General features: G+C 41.6%; 1 protein-coding gene across 7 annotated transcripts in view; it reads right to left on the bottom strand.

The window, feature by feature from the left end:
- PUM1 (pumilio RNA binding family member 1) overlaps positions 1-21,161 on the bottom strand; it is a 73,503-nt gene extending 52,342 nt beyond the window's left edge. For 3 of the 7 annotated variants that reach the window (XM_009288299.2, XM_009288298.2, XM_009288304.2), the window contains exons 1-2: positions 19,436-19,835; positions 4,166-4,234 (exon numbers count right to left, since the gene is read on the bottom strand). In XM_009288299.2, coding sequence (XP_009286574.1) covers positions 4,166-4,234; positions 19,436-19,798 — 432 coding nt within the window. In that variant the 5' untranslated portion in view covers positions 19,799-19,835. Of the gene's footprint in view, positions 1-4,165; positions 4,235-19,435; positions 19,836-21,086 lie in introns of those variants that run through there. The other 4 variants (XM_009288300.2, XM_009288301.2, XM_009288303.2 and 1 more) reach the window with 2 other exon arrangements.
- Positions 21,162-21,761: the final 600 nt, after the last annotated feature.

Here is a 21,761-nt window from a genome sequence, read left to right as displayed (position 1 = left end):
GCGTGTTCTTCCTCAGCTCTTGCCCCAGTTCTGGTGCTCTCAGACCCTGCACTGAGCCATCCAGACGTGCCAGCGTAGCTGCTGTGGCACCATCACGCTTCAATCCTCCCATTTCTAATGCTGCTAGCACTAGATAAATTAAAAAAAAATTAAAGGGAAAAAAAAAAAACAAAACCGAAACATTATTCAAAACTGTCAATAGTCCCCAGCCCAGCTGCCAATGAATCATAAATTTATGATAACACAGTAAAGGCATCATTAGCAGGGAAAGCAGAGTCATGTGGGGGTTTTTTAGGGGTTGGTTGGGGGTTTTTTTGCTTGTTTTTTGTTTGTTTGGTTTTCTTTAAAACAAATACAAGAATGCCTAGGCCCAGCCTCACAACCACTTTGCTTAAAAAAAAAAAGCGCTTGTCACCGGAGAGGCAGGGGCTTATCTAGGACCTAAGCAATTGCATCAAGGGGACATAAACATGGACATGGTGAACCCCATATCACTTCAGCCTTTGTCGTTTAAGAGCTCCGCTACAATGAAGCCCCGGGGTTCTGGCAATTTCACTGTTTGGCCAGTCAGACCTACACTAGACTCCAGCGCTAAAACCTGCAGCAGACAGCAGCAGAGAGCAATAATGAAATTCTCATCAGGTGAAAATGGACAGTATTTCTTACCAGTGTTTCTTTTAAAGAGTAGGGTGAGATTCACTGTTACCCCAGACATTCATACTTCAAAATTTTTGGTCCAATTCCTTCCATTTTTGAAGTTAAGGACCTACCAGTTACCTAATGTCTTTCTGTTCCCTTCCTCCTCCCACCCTCTTGGATTAAGTTACAGCTAGCTACTCACCCAGCTGCTCTTTTATTCTAGATGCAGGCTTATCTCACAGCATAACCTACTACCAAATCAAGAACGTTGCTGCAGTTCAAAATGCATGTAATGCACTGATGACAAAGACAAATATCGCCTCCCCATCTCTCTGCACTGTCCACTATCCCAAAAAGATGCTGCACGAATATGCAATATTGCAAAGCTACAGTAAGAGGGATTTAAGCAAAGAAAAGCAGATATCCAGCTCCTCTGTCTTGAAGGCCAGAAAAGAAAGAGAACTTGCATAGCTCATGTCGAGCCTCAGGTATCACTGCCATGTGATCAAAGACCTCAGAAGACAGCACAAGCAGCATGGACACATGTTCTGGTCTACGGGCAACTTCTGAAGCGCCATTCCCTTTCTTCACCAGTTGCTATACACCATTGCTTCTTACTACTTTCCAGTTCAACATTTCCTGAGAAGGGGAATTTGATACAAAACTAGTGAAGATTTCATTACGCTTACGTGGCTTGTAGTAAGGCTCCAAGATGACTTCCTTCCTGACAGCTAACAACCTGGACAAAGTGCTAAAAAAAGGGGGAGAACAGATACCCCTTTTAGAAGGCTACTTTCAACATTATCGACCACATTCACTATCAACGGCCCAAACCTTTTCCATTTTAGAGCGGAGCAAAAAGGTTTCTGTGGCTCTTCTTTTCCATCTCACACTTGAGAAAGTATTGCACTTCCACTCGCACAGAAATTTAGGGGGGTACAAGGCTGGTTGCAGTGGGGGAGGGTGGGATTTTGAAGATGGAGACAGCCACAAGGCAGATGAAGTTGTGGGGAAAGGGGAACCCAGCCACAAGGCAGATGAAAGTTGTGGGGGTTTTTTAAAACTTTTTTTTACTTTTCCCAGATTAGGATATCTGTTCATCACCAAATATTATCTATCCTGCTGTCAAAATGCAGATAAGAGATTTAATTGTTTGACAGCGCTCTTTAAAAAAAAGCTCTGATGTCTTCAGAGGCACAAACTCCTTAAATCACTAAAATTATGATGGTGTTGCTTACTAAGATGCAAGAAAACAAGAAGATAAAAAGATACACTAAATGCTTAAACACTCTTTTCCTCATCTTTCTCCTCCAGGTTTTTCACTATCAACTCAGAGTATGAGACTGTTGACGCTTCCTGCAGGTAAGGCTCAGAAGACACAAGATCAAGAAATACAAATCAAATTCACTCCTTTCCTCGTTTATTTCAGACTCAATTTTTTTCTTAGTACACTGACTTTCTCCATGAGTTTCCTTCACATTCCAGGAGCAGGGGGATGGGAGGAAACCATCAGCGCCTTGCTAAGGCATCTAAACAACAGATAGGACATGCTGCACAAAATCAAAGCCCGTAGTTGAAGAACACGGTCTTGAAAAACGACACGCGTATCCTGCGGGGATCTCAGTTTACATAGTTCCTTAAATCGGCCAGCGGATGTATGTTGAAATACCTTAGGAAATACAGAGAAAATTTGATAGATAAAGAAAAGAAATTGCGGGACTGAAGGAGAAGAACCCCAAGAGAAACAAGAAACAGTGTCTTAGCTTCAAGAGAAGGGCGAAATGTCACCTTTCCCGGAAAGACATGCACACTCCAGTATGTGGAAAAGCCCAGTGACAAAAGGATGCCATCTCCAAAACTTTCTGTATCACTGTTACAAGACAAAGAAGAAGCGGGGGGGCTGGGGGGAAGGTGAGTCATCATTGGAAGGCAAACCTCACATCCTCCAAAAAAACAAACCCAAATTCACTTCTCTCAAGAAATGGCTAAATAAGAGTTGGTAAAACTAAGAGTTGGTAAAAATCAGCGTATTTAGGAATGGCGTCAGGCATTTAAGCTAACATGACCTAATGCCATGCTAAGTACAAAACAAGTGCTGTACTTGCTCTTAAGATGCTTTCAAAGAGCCTGTAGGCTCTATATCTAAAAACTAATGTCTTGCTCAAGGGAAGTGTTAAAAAATAATATTCACAGAACATTCACACCCCCGTCATTCCACTGGCATGCTTCATATGGAGGCACATCAGCTGTTTTTCAGCAGCTTTAGACGGATTTTTAATGTCGTGTTTTCTCCTTCGTAAATCATTTTCATCTACTCTTAGTCAGTAGTCAATGTAGGTTAATATAACCTAGAGAAACAGAGATTTTCCTATCAAACACTGTCAAATTAAAATGCAACTCAGTATTACGATCTTCAAGAGACGGAAGGAAGGAGAGGAGAGAAGCTAAGCTGCAAGCACCATAAATTCCCAGAGGTCTTTCACTTGAGAGAGGACACCTTCTTATGAATCCCACCATGCAATAGTCCTGGTTTGCTGTTTTCTCCAAAACAGTAATTTTTGGTTTCTAGGGATTTTTTTTTTTTTAACCTGGCTCATAAACTCAGTAACAGAGATAGGATGGACTGAACGTGGAGAAAATAAACTAGTCTGAACTTGACAGACAGGAATGCAAAAAGGAAGGCTCTCCAAAACAAGACCTGTATCAAGCTGACCTGCCATACATTGATACCCTCCTACAAGACGTGATTTTCTCATCCCTGTTCTTCCACAAGCCTCTAAAGGGACTGATTATAAAGGAAAAGGGAACTAGGCAAGAACAAGAAGTGTTTACATCCAATTTCCAGGAACCTAACACAGCCAACTACAGTAACTTGCTATTCTTTCAAGTCACCCTAGAAATAGGTAAATTCTCTCTTTTCAAAGAAAACCAATGGCCATCTCCTCCAAATCTGCCACCTCCTTACTGCGCTGCGAGATTAAAATAACTCTCACTGGGCTTCTATTGAAGGGCCCATTATCTGACAACTCCTGTTCAGTCCTTTGACCTGTCCGAAGCACTTATCACTTCTGCAGCCCTTGATTACGTTGCCCAGCTACTTTAAACGTTAAACACAGACCTGTGCTTTATGACAAGAGCCAAAAGGTGGCCAGGAGTGGAAACAGGGCAGCAGACAGACAGCTAAACCCACAATATTATGGGGTCTGAGATCACTGGATCCCAAAATAAACATGCTACAAGTATTGTAACACTTGTCACAAGACATATTTCTAACTGTTCTTTTACAACCACCATTTTACTGTTTGATGATACAACAGGTGGAGGGCTTAGCTGTTCCTCCTACTAAGATGTATTCCAGCCTGACAGGTTTTTATTTTGTTAAAGCACACACACACACACGCGCGCGCTCCACAGTCATAACAGAGAACTCTCAAGTTCAGAATCATTCCAACAGCCTCAAAACCTGTTATTTATTTTCCTCCTCCCCCCCAAATACACAATTTTTTTCTATAGGCCTTTCACTTACCTCTCCCATAGCTCGTCCTTCCAGAGCAAGCGCTTGAAAATCATGATTCAGTTCATCCATGGAACGCACCTATTTATAGATGGGTAAAAAAAAAATACATGAGGAAATGTTTGTATTTGTCTTTCTTAATAATAACCATCGTTTACAGCAATTTTTCTGATACAGACTGAGAGCTACATTCCATACTACAGCATATAGCAAGGTTATTGAGCTCCAAAAGATGACTTACCTTTAAGACTCCCAGAACCTACAACTTTTATAGTGTTAGATTTATACACACACAAAAAAGGAAAAACTAGCAATTACTTTTAAGGCACGCAAAGTCTAACACAACTGCCTTTGCTAAGTGTATTGCATAGACTAATATTTCACAGTGAGCTGCATGATTTCAAGTGAGGGAGTCGATGCATAAGCAAGCGAGTCAGCATCATTTCCTTCCAGGTGAAAATCAAGTAAAGACTCTCATATAAAACAGGCAGATTTATATTCAAGTTACATTGATATGAAAGAGAAAAACACAACGGTAGAAACAAAAAGCGAATTAAATTAAATAGCACCATTTGAAATGGGGGGCAGGGGATGAAGAAAGGAAAGCAGGCAATGCCTTAACATCAGTTGCCAATTTTAGCTACTGTACCCACAACAATCTCTCAAAGCGGAAATCTAGAAGCACAAAGTGGGGTGCAAAACACCTTAAGAAAACCCCTGATGGGGTATGGCCTTTTCCTCCTTCCCAGGAGGTTGCTGGTGTGTGGCATGGCAGCCACACAGCTCCATGGCCATGCTGGGGGCCCCAAGACTTGCCAGCTAAGGCAAGGCACGCAAGGGAAAGGCAATGGTGAAGCAGTCCTTCCAGACTCACACAGGGCAGAGCTCAGGCGCTGCGGGAGCAAGGGGACGGCTCCGGGAGGTGACACTGGCCTTGCTCACCTGGAGAACCTGTAGCTATACATTTACTTGGACAGTTGTGCCATTTTCTGCTTCTGCTTTGGATCATGATTTGATGAAAATTAATTCAATTATAACACAAAAAAAGCAGCAATTTAAAACTGCTAGCTAAGTAAGTTGGGTATGTTGAAAATGCAAGAAAACACTCCTGATTTTCATTCCCAAATCTCATCCAGGTAAGTCCTTACAGATGCAGCCATTGAGCACACGTGCAGAAGCAAAGAAAAAAAAACCCAACGATGGACTTGAGGACAAAGCACGCAAGTTCAACCACATGCTAGCATTCAGACTAAATTATTGCCCTCCTCAGATAACACACCTGTATTAAAGCAGCACTTACTACAACAGCCACAGACACTTATAATGGCACATAAGCAATACTACATGCCTCCTACTCAATGTTTACATAATCCCTGCAACCCAACAGATCTGATACACCTTTCTGCTAGAACAGGGGTAATAGTTTGTAAAACACTTATTTATGAGTGATCCACACACTCTATTCACTGCAGTCCTATATGGGCTCTTTTTTAAATGCAGTGTTTAGTCGTGTCGCCACTGAAGACATAGCAGGTGATTTGGATGCAGCCCCCTCTGGGCCAAGGGAAGGAACCCAGTAATACTTGATGGGTGATTTATAGGACAAAAAAAAAAACCCCAAAACTGGTTTAGATGCTAATGCACCAGCCTGCCAGTGACCAGTGCTGTAAGCAGCTACACCATGTTCACTGACCTTAACCCTGACTTCTGATACTCACGCCACTATTTCCAGCAGAACCAAGTCAAGACTTTGTTGTGATTACACTTTATTTCTATTTTAAGACAAGATTCAGTAGACCCCATGCAAGAATATCAGATGTAGGGAAAGCACCACAGATAACCTACAGCAGTCCCCTCCAGTCTGAATTCTTCTACTATTCTGTGACAATACTACTTTGCAAAAGATTAGTAACATATTGTTAAGTTATCTAATACACATTTATGTAACTCGCAAATCCTCAATGGCCAGCCACTCGGAATCACAGTTTAAAAATAAGGCATGCTCTTATTACTATATCTCAGTTCAAAGTTATTTTCAGTTATGCCTCAGTCTTGCCACCTTCTGCAGTGACGCTTATCACATCAACCATAAACACACAGAGTGAAAACAGGACTCCACCTTCCAGAAACTACAGCACCAGGCAACACCAATGACTTTCCTTTACTGTCTACTTCATCACTGATCTGCCAGCAAAGACATCTCTGTTACCTCAAATGAGACAGAAGTTAGTAAGACCAAATTCTTCCGTGAAGCATTTCAAGCTGAACTCATGGAAAGTGCTGCAACCCCCAGACATGCTAAGCCACAAAAGCTAACAGTGGCAAATTATTTCAATGAGACATCTGGGGAATAGAGAAGCTATACAAAGAGATCCAGTAGGTGATGTTCATTACTCTCACTGCTAAAGCAACGTCCCAGCAAACCACAGATGCAGCCGCGATGGCACTGATCCAGGACTCGCAGTGCTGTGGAAAGGGCTAGTGGAGAAACAGAGGCTGCTTAGTGCGTGTCCCCCAACTTTGCCAAAACAAATAAACGCCCAAAGGTGGATGTTGTGCTATGGGAACCTCAAAACAAAGCTGCTAGAAAAATATAATCATTACATTCCTAGCATAAATCAAAAGGATATTAAGAGACATTTGTATTTTGTTTTGGTCATACCCCAGCCCTATCAACTCCCCGCTGTCAAGCTAAGCTCCCCCTGAAGCTTCAGTTGCACCAACATCCCTGGTGAAAGCCCTGTGCAGAACATGCAGGCAGTTTCTAAACAAGAATGAACTCTACTGCTCTTCTCAGCCCCTTCTTTATGGTACTTCGGCATGTTACATGGCCATCCTTACTCCACCAAACATTTTTCAACATGCTAGAATCATATATTTTATTTGTTCACATTAGATGCAAGAACATTTTCACAGATGTCTTGTTCAAGTGTTTGTCTTGAGTAGAAAAATGTGTTGTTATCATCTTGTTAAACCAATTACAGCAGCGCAAATAAGTGATTTACATCCACGTGTGAAGCCGTGCTCCCATGCTGGTCTGTATTCTTGGTGGAGCTGGTGTAACTAAAACCGACACCATCTCCAACATGGTCAACACCTTCAATGCAAGTTCATGATCCTCCACCAGAAACCACAACAATTGAGCAATTCCTCTTTCTCTAAGAGCTACAGTCCAGTAAGCATACATAGCTCTCCTCAGTGTTGACCATTTGCCCGTTTCCAATGTGGAGAAGCATGTTTGTCTTCAAACGATGCCATGATAATTGATTACTACAGAGGTGATACAGAGACCAAGATAAGAAGAGTGGTAAAGGGCAAAAAGCAGGATAAACATGAAAGCAAAGTGCGCTCCAGCTTTTTCATACCTGGTTGGTTTAATTGCACACTTATTATTTTCACTCCTCTCTTAAGAGTCTGAAGGAAGCTGTCCTTCAAACATGTCTTACTTTGCAAATCACCATCCTAGCCTCCCCTGCTAAATGATACACAGTGGAAATGGGCTGCCTCCATCTCCTTCCCAAACATACTTTGCCCCAGTGGCGATCAAAAGCAAAAACAATAATATTGGCTTCTCTATCTGCTATCAGAAGTCAGGTAATGGAAGAAATTATTCATTACAGATATTTAAGTCACACCCCTACTCATCTCTCTTTCATCAATCCTAACAATTACGGATAAAAACATTTTCAAATCAGGTCTTCGTGCCTGACTTTCAGGCACTGTATGTGCAAACTGTATATAGTCACCAATTTTGAGGCCCTTTCTCTCAGTCACATAGTTCCTTTACCTCCACTGATCATTGTATCTAGTTGTTTGTAATACAGGCTAGTTTATTATTCAATTGTCAAAGACTGTACCCAAAAGGTCCTCTTCTCATCTCCCCACTTCTACAGTATTAAATAGCAGCACCTCTTTTTTTTTTTTTTACACGGTATGCACAAATATCGCAGAGCTCCTTCATTTCCCTTTGAAAGAAGAACAAATAGCTTCTGAAACAGCAGAACTTAAAGCCAAAGTTATGACTTCCTACACCTTAGTATTCCAAAAGGCAGGCAATACTCTGAAATGATAATTAAATGATATAGATGATCTACCACCTCATCGGGATCTATTCCTGTTAACTATCACTGACCTATAACAAACACAGACATGTAGAGCAGAGTCACGATGGTGTCAACACTAGTAACAAGGAGGTCCACAGAGAAAGAACTTCTTCACAGATGAGCGCTAACGTCAGTGAGATTTGATTCCCATAAAATCTGGTTCACCACTGAACCAGAGTTTTGAAAGAAATCCAGAAGACAACGCCAAGATAAATTGGCTGCACAAGGAAGCGATGCCCTGACATCTGGATACGACATGACAACCTGGTTCCTTGGAGGAAGAGGTGATCTCAAGAAACATCAGGAATCACAGGAAGAGAGGTCAGCTGTAGTCCCAATTGCTTCATAAGTGATCCGACAAAAGCTGACTCCTGTTCGCAGTGAGCAGCACCCCTCAGTCGCACCCCCATTTCAGCCTCTTCCAGGCATGCCACCTCTCCAAATCAAAATGCAAGTGCACATCCTCGCCAACTACCAAGAACAGACCTCCCTACCTTCTTATCAAGCGTACTCCTTCTTTCTGATAATGCAGAAAACCAGCAGCCTTGCTTTTGAAGCCTGCTTAACAAAATTAAGGCTCTGTACATCAGCAGCACTGCTACTGAATGAGAGTTACAAAGCAATTTCATTGCACAAGAACATTCCTCCCCTTCACGTCAAGTGCTGTGTATGCACTCTGACATTATGTAAATCTCACCGAAATTAATGAGAATCTCATTCAAGAAGAGTAATTTCCACGCATGCTAATATATGAATGTATGTCACTATAACACACTCCAGCTTATAGCCACTTCACTGACTCATAAATAATTTCCCGCCTTCATGGTGGCAGCACATACCCCAAAGAGGATTCGCCCAGCGCACCAACTATGAGCCACACTGAGAAACTGCAGTAAACCCACCGGGTTGCTTTGCTTTGCTGAGGCTGAAGTCAATTCAGTCTCTCAAAAGCCCTCTTAACCAATTTTCACCTTTGCTCTGAAAAACATGCGATAAAGCGAGAGACAGCTGTATTACTCATTACACAGCCACTCTAGGTCAGACCTTTAAATCTTATTTTCAGTCTCCTGAATAAAAACCCTTGGCTTGAGACACGCTGAGGCCACAGAGGACTTTCCAAGTTTCAATAACGGATACCCACTGCCTATTTTAGAGAGGACAAGACGAAACACAGAATGCTTTCTGCTCTCACCTACTGCAGATTGCAACAACGCAAACCAATTTCTCTCCAGGTTAATGGCCACCTTCAAAACTCAACCTCCCACGCAGCAGAAGAGTTTCTCAGCAACTCTGCATCAAACATACTCACTGTGGACTTTCCAACCCCTCAAGCAGCATGCAGCTCATTTATGCCAGGTAGCCATCTTACACAGGACAATTACACTTTTTTTTTTTTTTAAATAAGATTAGAGGGCCTCACCATTGCAAAACTCAATGACAGCAACTCAGAAGCAAATGCTTTCCTGGCCCCAAACCCACACAGACACTAGTTCTTGTCTGTACCTGGAACACTTTTGAATTTATATAGCAATACCAGAAACGGACAAAGCAATATTCCAGCCTCTAAAGATGTTCTATGCGCTGGTACTATTTGGTACTGGACCTGCTGCTCACCTACCACACCACAAACCCAGGCAAGACACTTTCCCTGCCTCTCAGCCCCCCCAAAACATACTTGGTCACAGATACAGCCAGTATTTAGAAATTTCGGAAGTTTTTTTCTTATAGAAGAGCAAAACAGACTCAGGTGATCATCCCAGGCGTCGCCAAAGACCCAAGGGTCTGAGTCACCCATGAGAGAGGGCGAGAGCGGAGGAAACAACTTACAGAGACCAGGACCAAACCTCTCCCGTTACGCCTCTAACAAGCCATCCCAAAACAGGGTCTGATGTCCCTGGTGCTAAAAAGCTGCAACGCAGAAAAGGATGAGCAGGGAAACCTGCAAAAGCACCAGCAGGCCTGCAGAAAGAAGCAATAAACCCAAGCACCTGATGGGACACACTGCACTGCTGGTACTGAAAACTCCAGTTAATTTTAACCTAGCAAACAACAAGGCCCACAGGGCTAAATGGCACTTGTCAAAAGGAATTCTGCTGTCCGTTAAATTAACAGGAACCGGGGCCCCGAACTGTCCTTACAATTACCAAACAGGGATTTGAAGGACCTAACAAATTAACATGAGAGCAACAGTATATTTACCTTTTGGATTTCCAGTACCATATTTTCTATTCTAGAATAATCCAAGGGGTTTTTTTCCCCAAACTGATAGCTACCAGTAAAGTAGCTGAGTTGTAATTTTAAGTAAACATTAATGTCAATAATCAGGGTTAATACTGCACCTTATATTAAGCAAATATGGTTGCTAATATGACCTTTACATATAAATTCAAAGCATAATACTGTATCACATTTCATGGTCTGCAGGTATCTCAGGGGACTGTACACTAGCCTTATATATTAAGGAATCCTCATTTATGTAGAATTTATATTCACCTAGACAGACACACCAAAACTATCAAAGGCTAAATTTCACTCTTATATCACAAAGGATTTTTTCTTCCTCCTTATGCAAGTGATGTTTCCCGGTAAGAGAAGAGACAGGTGGAATTAAACAAAGAAAAAAAAGAAAGCCACATGCAGGAGAAAAAACAAGCAAATAAACAAACTAGAAAGTCCTTTGGAGAAAAAGAAGCTGATAAATAACCAGCTGAGAAATATTCTAGCTGATAATCTAAAAAAATTGTCTCTAAAAGTGCACCATGAAGCCTGAGGGTTTATGATTTATTTTTTTTTTTTTAGTGTTGGACAACATTAAACAGATCAAATATCTGCATTTATTAGCGGTAACAGCAATTGAAGACAGTTTAAACTATCTATTTCTATTAAGCCAATTATGTTAAATAGGGTAACCAAAGCAAACTAGAAGGCTGTTTCTTGTAAGCCTCAGCTCTCCAGTTTCTCCATTTCCCCCCTCCCTAACACCGCTCCCCACGTGGCCCCATTTCAAAGGCTGCCTTTCTTCTTCCCCGGCACTTTCTTATGCCAGGATCTATCTAGCCCCCAGCTGTCCCTCCCTTAGATTACAGTACTTACTCTCCCACTACCCCTCTCCCCCCAGTTCTACTTCTGACCAGGAGGCAAAACCCCCAGGACAGCATCTGCTGAAACCGAGGTAGAATGGGCACTGCAAAGACAGGATTTCGTTAAGTTGGAACATGTAAATGGCTGCTTTCAAAACTTCTTTGATCTACAGTAAATTACAGGGCCAACTGCAGCCTTCAGTCCTGCCAGCCAAGCAAACGAACTCCAGGGTATCCCACAGATACTACCATAAGGAATTCTGGGCGAAGCACCCTGCCACCCTGGCAAAGAAAAGCATGGGCAAGGGCCAGGCGCTGGGACCACAAACCCACGGGAAGGGCTCATTCTTCAGTCTCTGCTGATGCTGGTCGTGCTCCCAGCAAGCCTGGAGGGAACCCTCCGACAATTTAAGCTCTGGCCAAGCTTGATGGGACCACCTTGTTACAAGACCACTTGTTTTGCTTTCCTACTCCTGCAGAGTAATGCAAGAAATCATGTTACTGTTACATTTGTCAGGATAGGCCAAAATGTTACGATTTCTCAGCTCCTAAGATGAATAGCATTTGTTTGTTTCTGTGAGAAGACAAGAGATGAGAGATTCCAAGTTCCTCATGTTTGCACAGGTACGTTCCGGGTGCTTACCTAGAGCACCTCAAAAGTGTGATCATTACTTGCATACTTATTTCTTTTTAACTTATGTGCACTCTGCAAGTGTGAAAAGGCAAGTGTCATGTGAAGTTTCCATCCATTAGGCTTCCACATTTTAAGTGTTGCTCAATTTGTAATAGGAAAAAAAAACCCACAACAAAAAAAATCTTTATTTTCTAGTAAAACATTCCTCAAAAAAAGGTCAACATTACTACAAGAATATCAGGATTGAGGTAGTAAGAACAAGAAGCATCAAAAACATTCAGGCTGCTGCCTGAATAAGACATCCTTAGAATAGAGAGGAGGAAAAAAAAAATATAGCTGGTTTAACAGCCGAAATACTTTGTATCACTTGATTTATATACTCACAAGTTGTTAACGCTTTTTAAATTAACCTAAGGTTTACAAATTTCAGATGGAAACAAATGCCTCCTACTCAGCTGTGGGAGACTGCCTGTGTTTGTCTTGTTTGAACAGCTCACATACCACGTTATTTAAAAAATATCTACCCTGAGTGCATACTTACACACATATATAGTATCTAGGAGAGGGAAAAAAAGTATTTACCAGCTGACAATAAGAAAAGCACCGCACACTGTTAACAACAGGCTTGCCACTAACAACTAGATCCAGGGTTAAAATATGTTGTTCCATCAACTGATTACAGCACTATTTTTAGTCCTCTCCTATAACAATAGTCGGTAAAGAAAGAATGTGAAGTCACAAGTATTAGACAGGATTAGGTGGTTTAACTACTATTTTTGTAGTAAAGGATTCATCATTAGAATTGCTACTACCATTAGCATTCGAAGCAAAAAGCTATTGAAATTGCAGATTGGCTAATGCTTTACATGGCGTTTAGCCAAGATGATTAATGATTCAGGGTACAGAAATAAATGCAAGAAAGGCAGCCTTTCAGAATGGCTTGGCTTAGTTAGCTAATTATGTTTTTCCTCAGATTTTATTCACCAAGGGAAGTGCTTCATTAATGTGGAATTTAGGTTACTCTGTGATGTCTTGGGCACATATTGTTGGGGTGCAAACTTCCAAAATATTGGATTACAGAAGAAGCAACCTTAATTTTGCCCCACTGGAGCTGGCAATACCTTGGGAAAACAGTCTTCTGCTTCCCAGATGCGTGTGTGGATCAATGTTTTTGTGCAAGTACTCAGGGCTACAGTAAGGTATGGCTTGTCTGATCCCCGGGAAGGCTTTTCCTTTCACTCCCACCCCTATTCTGACCTTCCGAGGTTTAAATTTGGAGGGAAAAAGATGTAAAGAAGGGACGCAGCAATGTCTCATTCCAGTGCCAAGCTCAGTACTTCTGTCAGAAACAGATGCGAGTGGCCCCATGCCACAACGACTGTTGGCAGCAGGGCGAAGGGCTAATTTGAGGGTTTAGTAACAGTCGAGTTTCACCCCAGTGCAGAATCAAGGTCTGAAGCGCAGCTTCAGTACAAGGTAAGTAACTCGGCCATATGCTCCCAATAAAACCAACCGCCCTAGAACAAAAGTTACCCTTAACAAAGGAAGAGGAGTAACACGATATCTGAGAGCAGATCGCTTGACAGGAGGGAGCACAGCATCACATGATATCCGCACACAAAGGCAAGTTTGTTCATCACAGACCCGCGAGATCATCATTCAGAGAAGACAGCTTTAAAACTGTCTCAGCGTACACCTATAAGCAAGTTTTCAGACACAGGCAACACTAGATTCAATGCTCTGGAACAGCTCTTTGTTAAGGAGATTTCCGATCAGCAGTCGAAATTAGTTGTGCCAGTTTGCAAGGAAGAGGCTACTGTGGATGGATTATATGACTTGTATCTTCTGTAAAGTTTCACCCATTTACAAAAATGCTACGCATATCACAGCCTGTTCTGCAGAAGTACAGATAGGTCACACCAACTCAGCACACCACAAAAGAGCTGATACTGGGAAAGCAAAGTTGGAGAGAGGGGAGGAAGAAAACAAGCAGAAGCTATACTCCAATAAAGCTCTATTCAAAACATACTTGGGCACAATATATTAACTGAAATACTTGAAGTCTTGTTGAAGCATTGAAATTTGCAAATTCAATAGTGTGAAAATATCCCGAGCAAGCACCACAGCAAGGAAGCAGACTACAAAGATGATATACCACAGAGAAATCCCAAAGCCAGCACATCAGGTCACTTGTGCAATCCCAGCTAGAGCCAGATATCTTGCAACTGCCTGTCAGAGACAGTAAAACCTACAGATTCAGAGGAAGCACACTCTTAAACTGACTTTCTGAAGATTTCAGCGTGTTTTTTCTCCCCTATGCAAGAGAAGGATTTTCCAATACCCAACCTTAAATATCCAACTTAGAAGGAACATGAGTAGATTGGCTATCTCAGGAGGAATTTTCAAAGGGCAATGTAAAGCAGTAAACAAATCAAACGTTCCGATTCCCCCCCTCAAGATACCCCTTTACTATAGAGAAATCTCTGTGAAACAAATCAGCCAAACTAGACATGTCATTTCAGCAAGGTATTATGTTCTAAATTATCTGGGTATCAAGTTAGCACAGCCATTTCAGTGTCAACATAAGAAAAGCCCTAACCAGTTCACTGTGATACAAGGAAGTACCCATGAAAATTCAACAGATTTAATGAAACATACATCAGAAAACATTCTTCAAGAACAGAGCCACACGTTCTATCATGCAGTGTACATGATTAAGGACTCGCTCCATGCCTTCAACTCTAGCCCAGAGAACAAGCCAGATTATTTGGACCACAGTGGCCCTCATACACTAGGTGCTTTCCACAAGCAGATCAGGAAATCTCTGTCCTGAAGAGTTAACTGTCATTTAAATGGATTTCACTTTGGAAGACTGAACACTAGGGCTTCTGCTTCCTTAGCTTCCAGGATCTTTTTAGAGGACCCTGCCACGACTTTAAGGCAAACTGGTCATGGTGCCTACCAATAGGCACCAAACATTGTCAAACAACATCAAATCCAGACACTTTCACAGCAGCAAGCAGCATAGTTTGAGTAGCTGCGCTCTAGAAGGGCAGCTGCCAGGAGCATTACCTTCTGTCTCCACTTGAATTCAAGTTCCCAGTTAAGAAGTTGCATGGACATATTGCCAAAAGGCAAAAACTGAGCATAAAATCCAGTCCCAGCCCTGTTGCTCTCGCTATTCTTCACCAACTATATGTGAAAAATTCCCCACATTCAACAAGACGATCCCTGCAGAGTTCCATTGTCTCAAATTATTAATTAAACATGCTCTCAAAGAAAGCAAATGCCTAAAATCATTTGCTTCTACTACGCAACTCCCATATTACCCTAACTGCAATTCAGACAGTCTAAGTATATCCATTCACTGTAATTCAGAAGGGACCACCACCAAAGAAACTCTCTCTCCACTCCAGTTCAGGAACACACATGCATGCACAAGCCACAAGAGACCCCACCCAAGAAAACCCAGCCAATTTTCCTAAAAACCTGCTCAGTGTTGATAACTTGTCCCAGCTGAATATCTCTACCATCTTCTCATTCCCCTCAGGAGTAGTAGATGGCTGTTTGGATTTGTAATGAGATATGCAACCTTTCATAACCAAGACAAATCCAACCTAGGCCATTACTCATCAGGAGTCATCTTGTACCTCTTCACTCACCTACGTGAAGTTCTGATCTCTACCCATTTTTTTGCAGAATAAACAGCATACAAACACCCCAGTGCAGCTAGCGTAACTGTCTGCCCAAACAGCCTGAAGAGTAATCGGGCGTCATAGATGAACGACAACCTAAACCTCTTCAGTTTGAATCTTAGAATTACTGGTGGATACTGACACTCAACCTCATCTTGCTGTTTTTTGTGGATAAAAAGAGAAGACTATGTTTTGCAGTCAAGACCTGGCTGTTGGAAGTGTCTTCCATGTAAAGTTTGGTGATTAAGTATTTGTAACTGCAGACAGCTGGAAGGTTGCTTAGGAGTTGAGAGATTCCAGTCTAGGGAAAAAAAAAAAAGTCCAATGTCACCATTACTTCAGTGTCTGCAAGAACAAAGAGGAACTTATATGTTATTTGTGCGGATGGTACATCTTTGATACCTAAATATGCAAAATGACAGCAGCATCTTTAATTGCTTAATTTTATATAAAAACTTGCCCCCCCGCCTTCTGGAGGAGAAGGGAAAAATGCAAAGGGAAGAGAAAGTTTCTAGGTAAAATACAAAAAGAACCAGCATCTTCCCGCTGTTCACAACAAGAGGACACTATCTACTTCCTTGGGAGCAGAGAAACTTTTTAAGTCATCCCTACTAAAGCCATTCACAGCTCAATTCTCAGAGCTGCTAGTCAAAGTATGAACAAATGACAAGGAGAGACAGCCAGCACAATAAAAAATTAAAAGCAAGGATACCGTAAATAAGTTCTGACTCACAACACTCATAGCTATTTAATGACACAAGATGAAATGCTATCATTTGGTAAAAATCACTGGAGTATTATCACCAACAGACGGAGATAGATGTCTGTCTACATAAGTAACAAAGAAGAAACTGGGATTCAACAATTAAAAAAAAATCCCTCTACCTTTAATTACGACCTCCCAAGCTCTAGGCAGACATTAACCTATATTACCCTATAATTATTTTTTCTGACTTTCCATTATCTTTTAGCTACTGAGTTTCTGAACCAGTCTTCAAGGCAACAAGACAAGGGCCCTCACTGCATTATCTTTGAAAGTCTAAAATCAAAAGCACAGTAATATAAGTGTATCCATAAGAAACTGAGACTTAGCAGACATCCATAATGATTCCCCACCTCTCTGCATGTCCCAGCACTTCCCTCCACTTCTATTCTTGAAGGAGAAATTCAGTTCTACCCCGGCTAAGCCCAAACTGAATTAAATCATTTTGCATGCATAAGACTAGTTCTCGCTCCAAGGAATTTATAATTTAAGAAGCAGATGCAGAGGTGGCCAAAAAGTCAAAAGGAATGGCAGTATTAGGATTACATATATCCCGTGTTCTGCTTCCCATGAGTAAAGCCCCGAGGCAAACAGAGAACCATGGAAAAAGAGGCACTCAAGAAAGGCTGAAGCAATAAACACATAGATAAAGCTGCCCAACAATCACTGGAATATACAGTATCAAGTAAGACACATGAGAAAAGCGTTACTGCCCCATCTCAGAGTTGACTTTGAAGAAATTAAACACAAAGATTAGTTTAAAGATGCATACTGAATGCAAAACATCAGGACTGTGACAAATACTGCCCAACAATCACTGGAATATACAGTATCAAGTAAGACACATGAGAAAAGCGTTACTGCCCCATCTCAGAGTTGACTTTGAAGAAATTAAACACAAAGATTAGTTTAAAGATGCATACTGAATGCAAAACATCAGGACTATGTGACAAATACATTACAGCCAATGTAAAAACCGTCAGGAAGTAGAACAGATAAGGTCCCAATGTTAATTATATTATACTGGGTATTTCTTGAGCTTCAGATCACAGAACACATGGGGGAAAAACAGAGAAAGCGTCACACAGAACCTTGTGAGCTTAATCCTGCAGGTATATTTTGTCCATACAACCTTCTCAGAAGTGTTCTGCCTCCAAAGAATACATGCATTATTTTTTAAAAGTTTATTTAAACTAGTATAAGCTAACAAGTTTTTCTTGCATTAAGTGGTACATTTATTAGTATCGTTTCATTCAAGAAGTTACTGAAGAAAATCAAGCTGAGGAGGAGTTACACGTCTACTGACATCAGGGCAAGTCTCTAACAGGTAGGATTCTCTTATTCCAGTAAAAGTTTAAGTCTTCCAGTTATTAAAGAATGCAGTAAAAAAGTTCAAATACCAGCATAATTTTTAATGACTGCAAGGTTTGGGTGTCCTGTTCCTGCCCCCCCCAGTCTCCAGTGAGTTTTGTTGTCTTTGCTTTTAAGGACTTTCAGAAAAAGGAAGATGAAAGTGTGAGTAGGAGGAAAAGAGGATTGAGAATTTTATGACGTTCATTTGAATTCATGAAGTCATCTTTCCACAAAATGTCCAAACAAAAGCAGTCCCTGCCCAAACATCTCCACACCAGACTGCATGACAGCTTTCATCTGAAAAACCTAAAAGTTGCAGCTTTTCAATAAGAAATTTTTGCTTACTGTTTCCTACACAACTTAAAGCACATTAAGATCTCTTCCATCGATGTCTCTCTAAACAAGTTTTACATTTAGTGACTGAAAACTTGGATAGTTAACAGAAAAATTACATCTCATTTCAATGCAGTTTTTTCCTTTAAAGTGATAACTAAATACTATGTTTCCACATAAGGGAATAACTACAATATTCTTCTAGCTGCTTAGTTCATATTGCAGTATTTTATACGATTTTTCTTCCAGAACAAATTAACAGGGCACTTGGGTTTACTTCTTTGTTGATGTACACACTGACTTCAGCGAGGTTGCAAAATTCACTGCAACGTTTGCTTTTAAATGGTCCGGATGGCAACACATCCCCTTGGGGAGGCACAGCAGAGAGGCAAGGGCTTGTTCGCTTTTATTTGAAAAACTAGAGGCAGGAGATATTCATGAAGGTTGCAAAAGCTTTGTGTCTGCTGCTCTGACAATATTTGTGGGAATCATTCCTTTTTAAAATGTGCTTACACTTAAGTTCCACTCCCTTAGAAGAGGAAGCACATCTCCTTTGACGAGTTACTTACAGGTCACAGACAGAAAGCCAGAGTGAGTCATGCACTCACTTAACTCGCAGCACATCTGACAACGCAACTACTGAAAAGACTTCTAGTAAACACTACTACTGAGACACGTTTTAGCCCACTACCCGTTTCTAAACATTAAGTCGCTGTAAGAAGTTAGGTGTGTTTCCAGAAGCACCGTTTCAGGACATTAAGGCTGTTCTCTTCTCAGTTCAGCTAAGCACATTAATAGCACCTTCCCCTCCCAATTATAACCAGAAAAACCCAAACCCAAAACCTCAAAACAAACGAGCAAAGATACCCAGGAAAACACATTACCAGCAACTTCCAGAACTGTGTTTTTCAATATTGGGAATGGTAAAAGCCCAACCTACATGCATTGGCAGTTTTGTAATACCATTACATAAGAATTATTTAACTACAGCAACAGATCTGAAAAGCAGCAGCAGTCACTGCTACACTGGTTCACACATCCAAAAAAAAAAAATTCAATAAAGGGAATGATAAATTTTGCAAACATGTATTTGACTGTCACAGAGAGTGGATTGGGATTTCAACACCCTCAAGAGCAGAAACGTTTCAGCTTATAGCTACCAAGGCACCGCAATCCTGAAAAGAGAAAACAAAAAGTACGACTGTTGCCATTCCAACCACACAATAACCAGCTTAAGCTTTAAAAAGCGTCATTAAAAGCATCTATCATAAGCCCGATGCGTTCACGTGTTGAGTTTGGAAACATTGAACTTTTTTTTTACCTGATGTTCTGCATGAATGTTATCCCCAGTAGGCCAGCGATGTTTGCTGTTATTATAGCCGCCTCCACCACTTCCTCCTCCCCCAAGCTGCTCACCATGCTGCCTCTGGAAGAAGTAATCCACCATAGCGTCGTCCTGGGAGCGGCCTGCAACTCCTATGGATCCAGGAACAGGACTGGAGTGTGTCCCTGCTGCAAGCGCCTGATTTGCAGCTGGCTGTTGCTGAGCCTGGGACCCTGTTCCAGATGTCAATACAACAGGCATGTTGGGATTAGCTGTATCTTGAGCGTGCTGTTTCAGGTGGGGGCTGAACGAGTCCTGCCAGAGTACTGCTTTTCTCTTCAAAACACACGCAACGCTCATTCCACCAACACCTACGGGGGGTGAGGGGAAGGGGGAGAGACGGCGAGAAAGAGAGAAGGAAAAGAAAACATGAAATCCTTACAGCTTCAGCTTTACATATTAAATAACACACCCATCCTGTGACTGGCAGGGAAACATCACGGTGCCAAATCTGACGCCTTTTAACATAGTTATTTGCTCCATTAACCTACCAACTAAAATATCATATAAAAATGCACGCTAGCCAAAAAACCCACATTTTGTGCTGCAAAGTGTTATCAGCATATGCAAGATTCATGTAAGGTGCCATTACACTGAAATCAGAATGCCAATTTATGCGATGGACAAAACACCGACTGGAGTGCTGCCACAGAAGATTGCTAGAAAAAAGCCCCCGAAAAACCTGGAATTTGGAACACAAATTACACCACCAGTGCCTGCCGTGCTCGTTTACACCTGACAAATTATGAAGCAGATCTTCAATGAATACACGAGTCCCACTGTATCGCAATGTGTTCACTCAGTTCTGCAAAACACCAAGGCAACAGGTTGTTTTTTTTTTTAAATGCAAACTTAAAATACTGGATTTCTGTTTGTACAGTTAAGTCCCAAACACAGTGTGCACTCTTCCTGCAAACTCAGAAGCTGGCTTCGGTCATGAGATGGTAAAACACACTGGCATGTTTTGTACGAGATTCCCTGGAGAAAGAGCAGCTAACCTCTGGGTGCCCGGGATCTCGGCAGAACCTTCCAGAGCCAGAGCAGCCAGCAGTGCCGGTCCTGCTGTCAACGACACCGGGGGAAAGCTGGACGAGTCATAGAAACCGTCCAACGCTGAAAATACCCCAAATGCTTTGCATACACCAAAATCATCTGCGTGCAGGAGGACAACTGGCAGACTAGGCTGACAGCAACTCACTAATTTACTATCCCCCAAGTATTTTGATAGCATCCCAGCAGCACAAAAATAACAAACAAACTTGTGTGTTTTAAGACAACATTATCAGCTGATCCTGAGAGCAATAAAGACATTACACATGTGAATAGAAAAGTGCTTTCTCCCTGGTACGTAATGCTCAGCCAATGCAGAGCGCACACACAAATCCAATTTGCTTTTAAAGGCATGGTATAGTCAGAATTATTATTTTTTAAAGAGATTGCTAGTTTATGACTTCAGTTACCTAAATGCAACCCCACAAATACCGCAGAGAGTTATAAGGATGAAACTGGGGTGGGGTGGGGGGTGTTCAGCCCTTACGGACTCCCACCACAGCTGCATACCAGCACGAGAATGCTTTTACCCTTGTACCTTGGCGGCTGTAAACCTTGGCCCTGATCCCGACAGCAGCTCTGACGGCCTGAGAGGCGGCTCTGTTTCCTCTCTGCTCATCATAGTAGTTTTGAACAACAGTCAACTGCTACAAGCAACTTCCAAGAACAATTTTCTAACAGTGGAGAGAAAAAGATGACACAAAAAATCCAAGTCCTATCTTTGATCAAACTTTGTCAGGTTTGTCCCGCTAATTGAGACCAGCGTTAATATTCAGAAGAAAATGACTATAAGAACTGCAGCGATAAGGTTTTTTTATTGCACCTACAACATGCATTTGTTGACACACACACACACACAGCCTCCACGGCCACGTAAACAAGCAACTCTGCAAGGCTTTTTATACATTCAAAGACCTTCACAACTGAAACACCAGTAACATTTAACAGAACTAACTCCTCTGTCTTTCAAAAAGTCTGGAAATCACTGCCTTCCCTCAAATACTTCATAGAACAGTGTGACAACACCTGGTGTTACTAAACCTTCACTGATTTTTAAGAATACAATAGTATGATTTACTGGTATTTTCCCTTTAATGAAGCATCATTATCAATAAGAAAAAATAATTAAGTAATTACTGATGAGAAATACACACGTCACCAAGTTGGGGTGTATATTAATTGCAGACAATGAAATCTGAGCAGCCCCTATGAA

This window comes from Aptenodytes forsteri, unplaced genomic scaffold (assembly GCF_000699145.1).
Source record: "Aptenodytes forsteri isolate BGI_AS27 unplaced genomic scaffold, ASM69914v1 Scaffold361, whole genome shotgun sequence".
Classification (NCBI taxonomy): domain Eukaryota; kingdom Metazoa; phylum Chordata; class Aves; order Sphenisciformes; family Spheniscidae; genus Aptenodytes; species Aptenodytes forsteri.
Note: the sequence above shows the minus strand (reverse complement) of the source record. Positions and strands in the feature narration are given on the sequence as shown.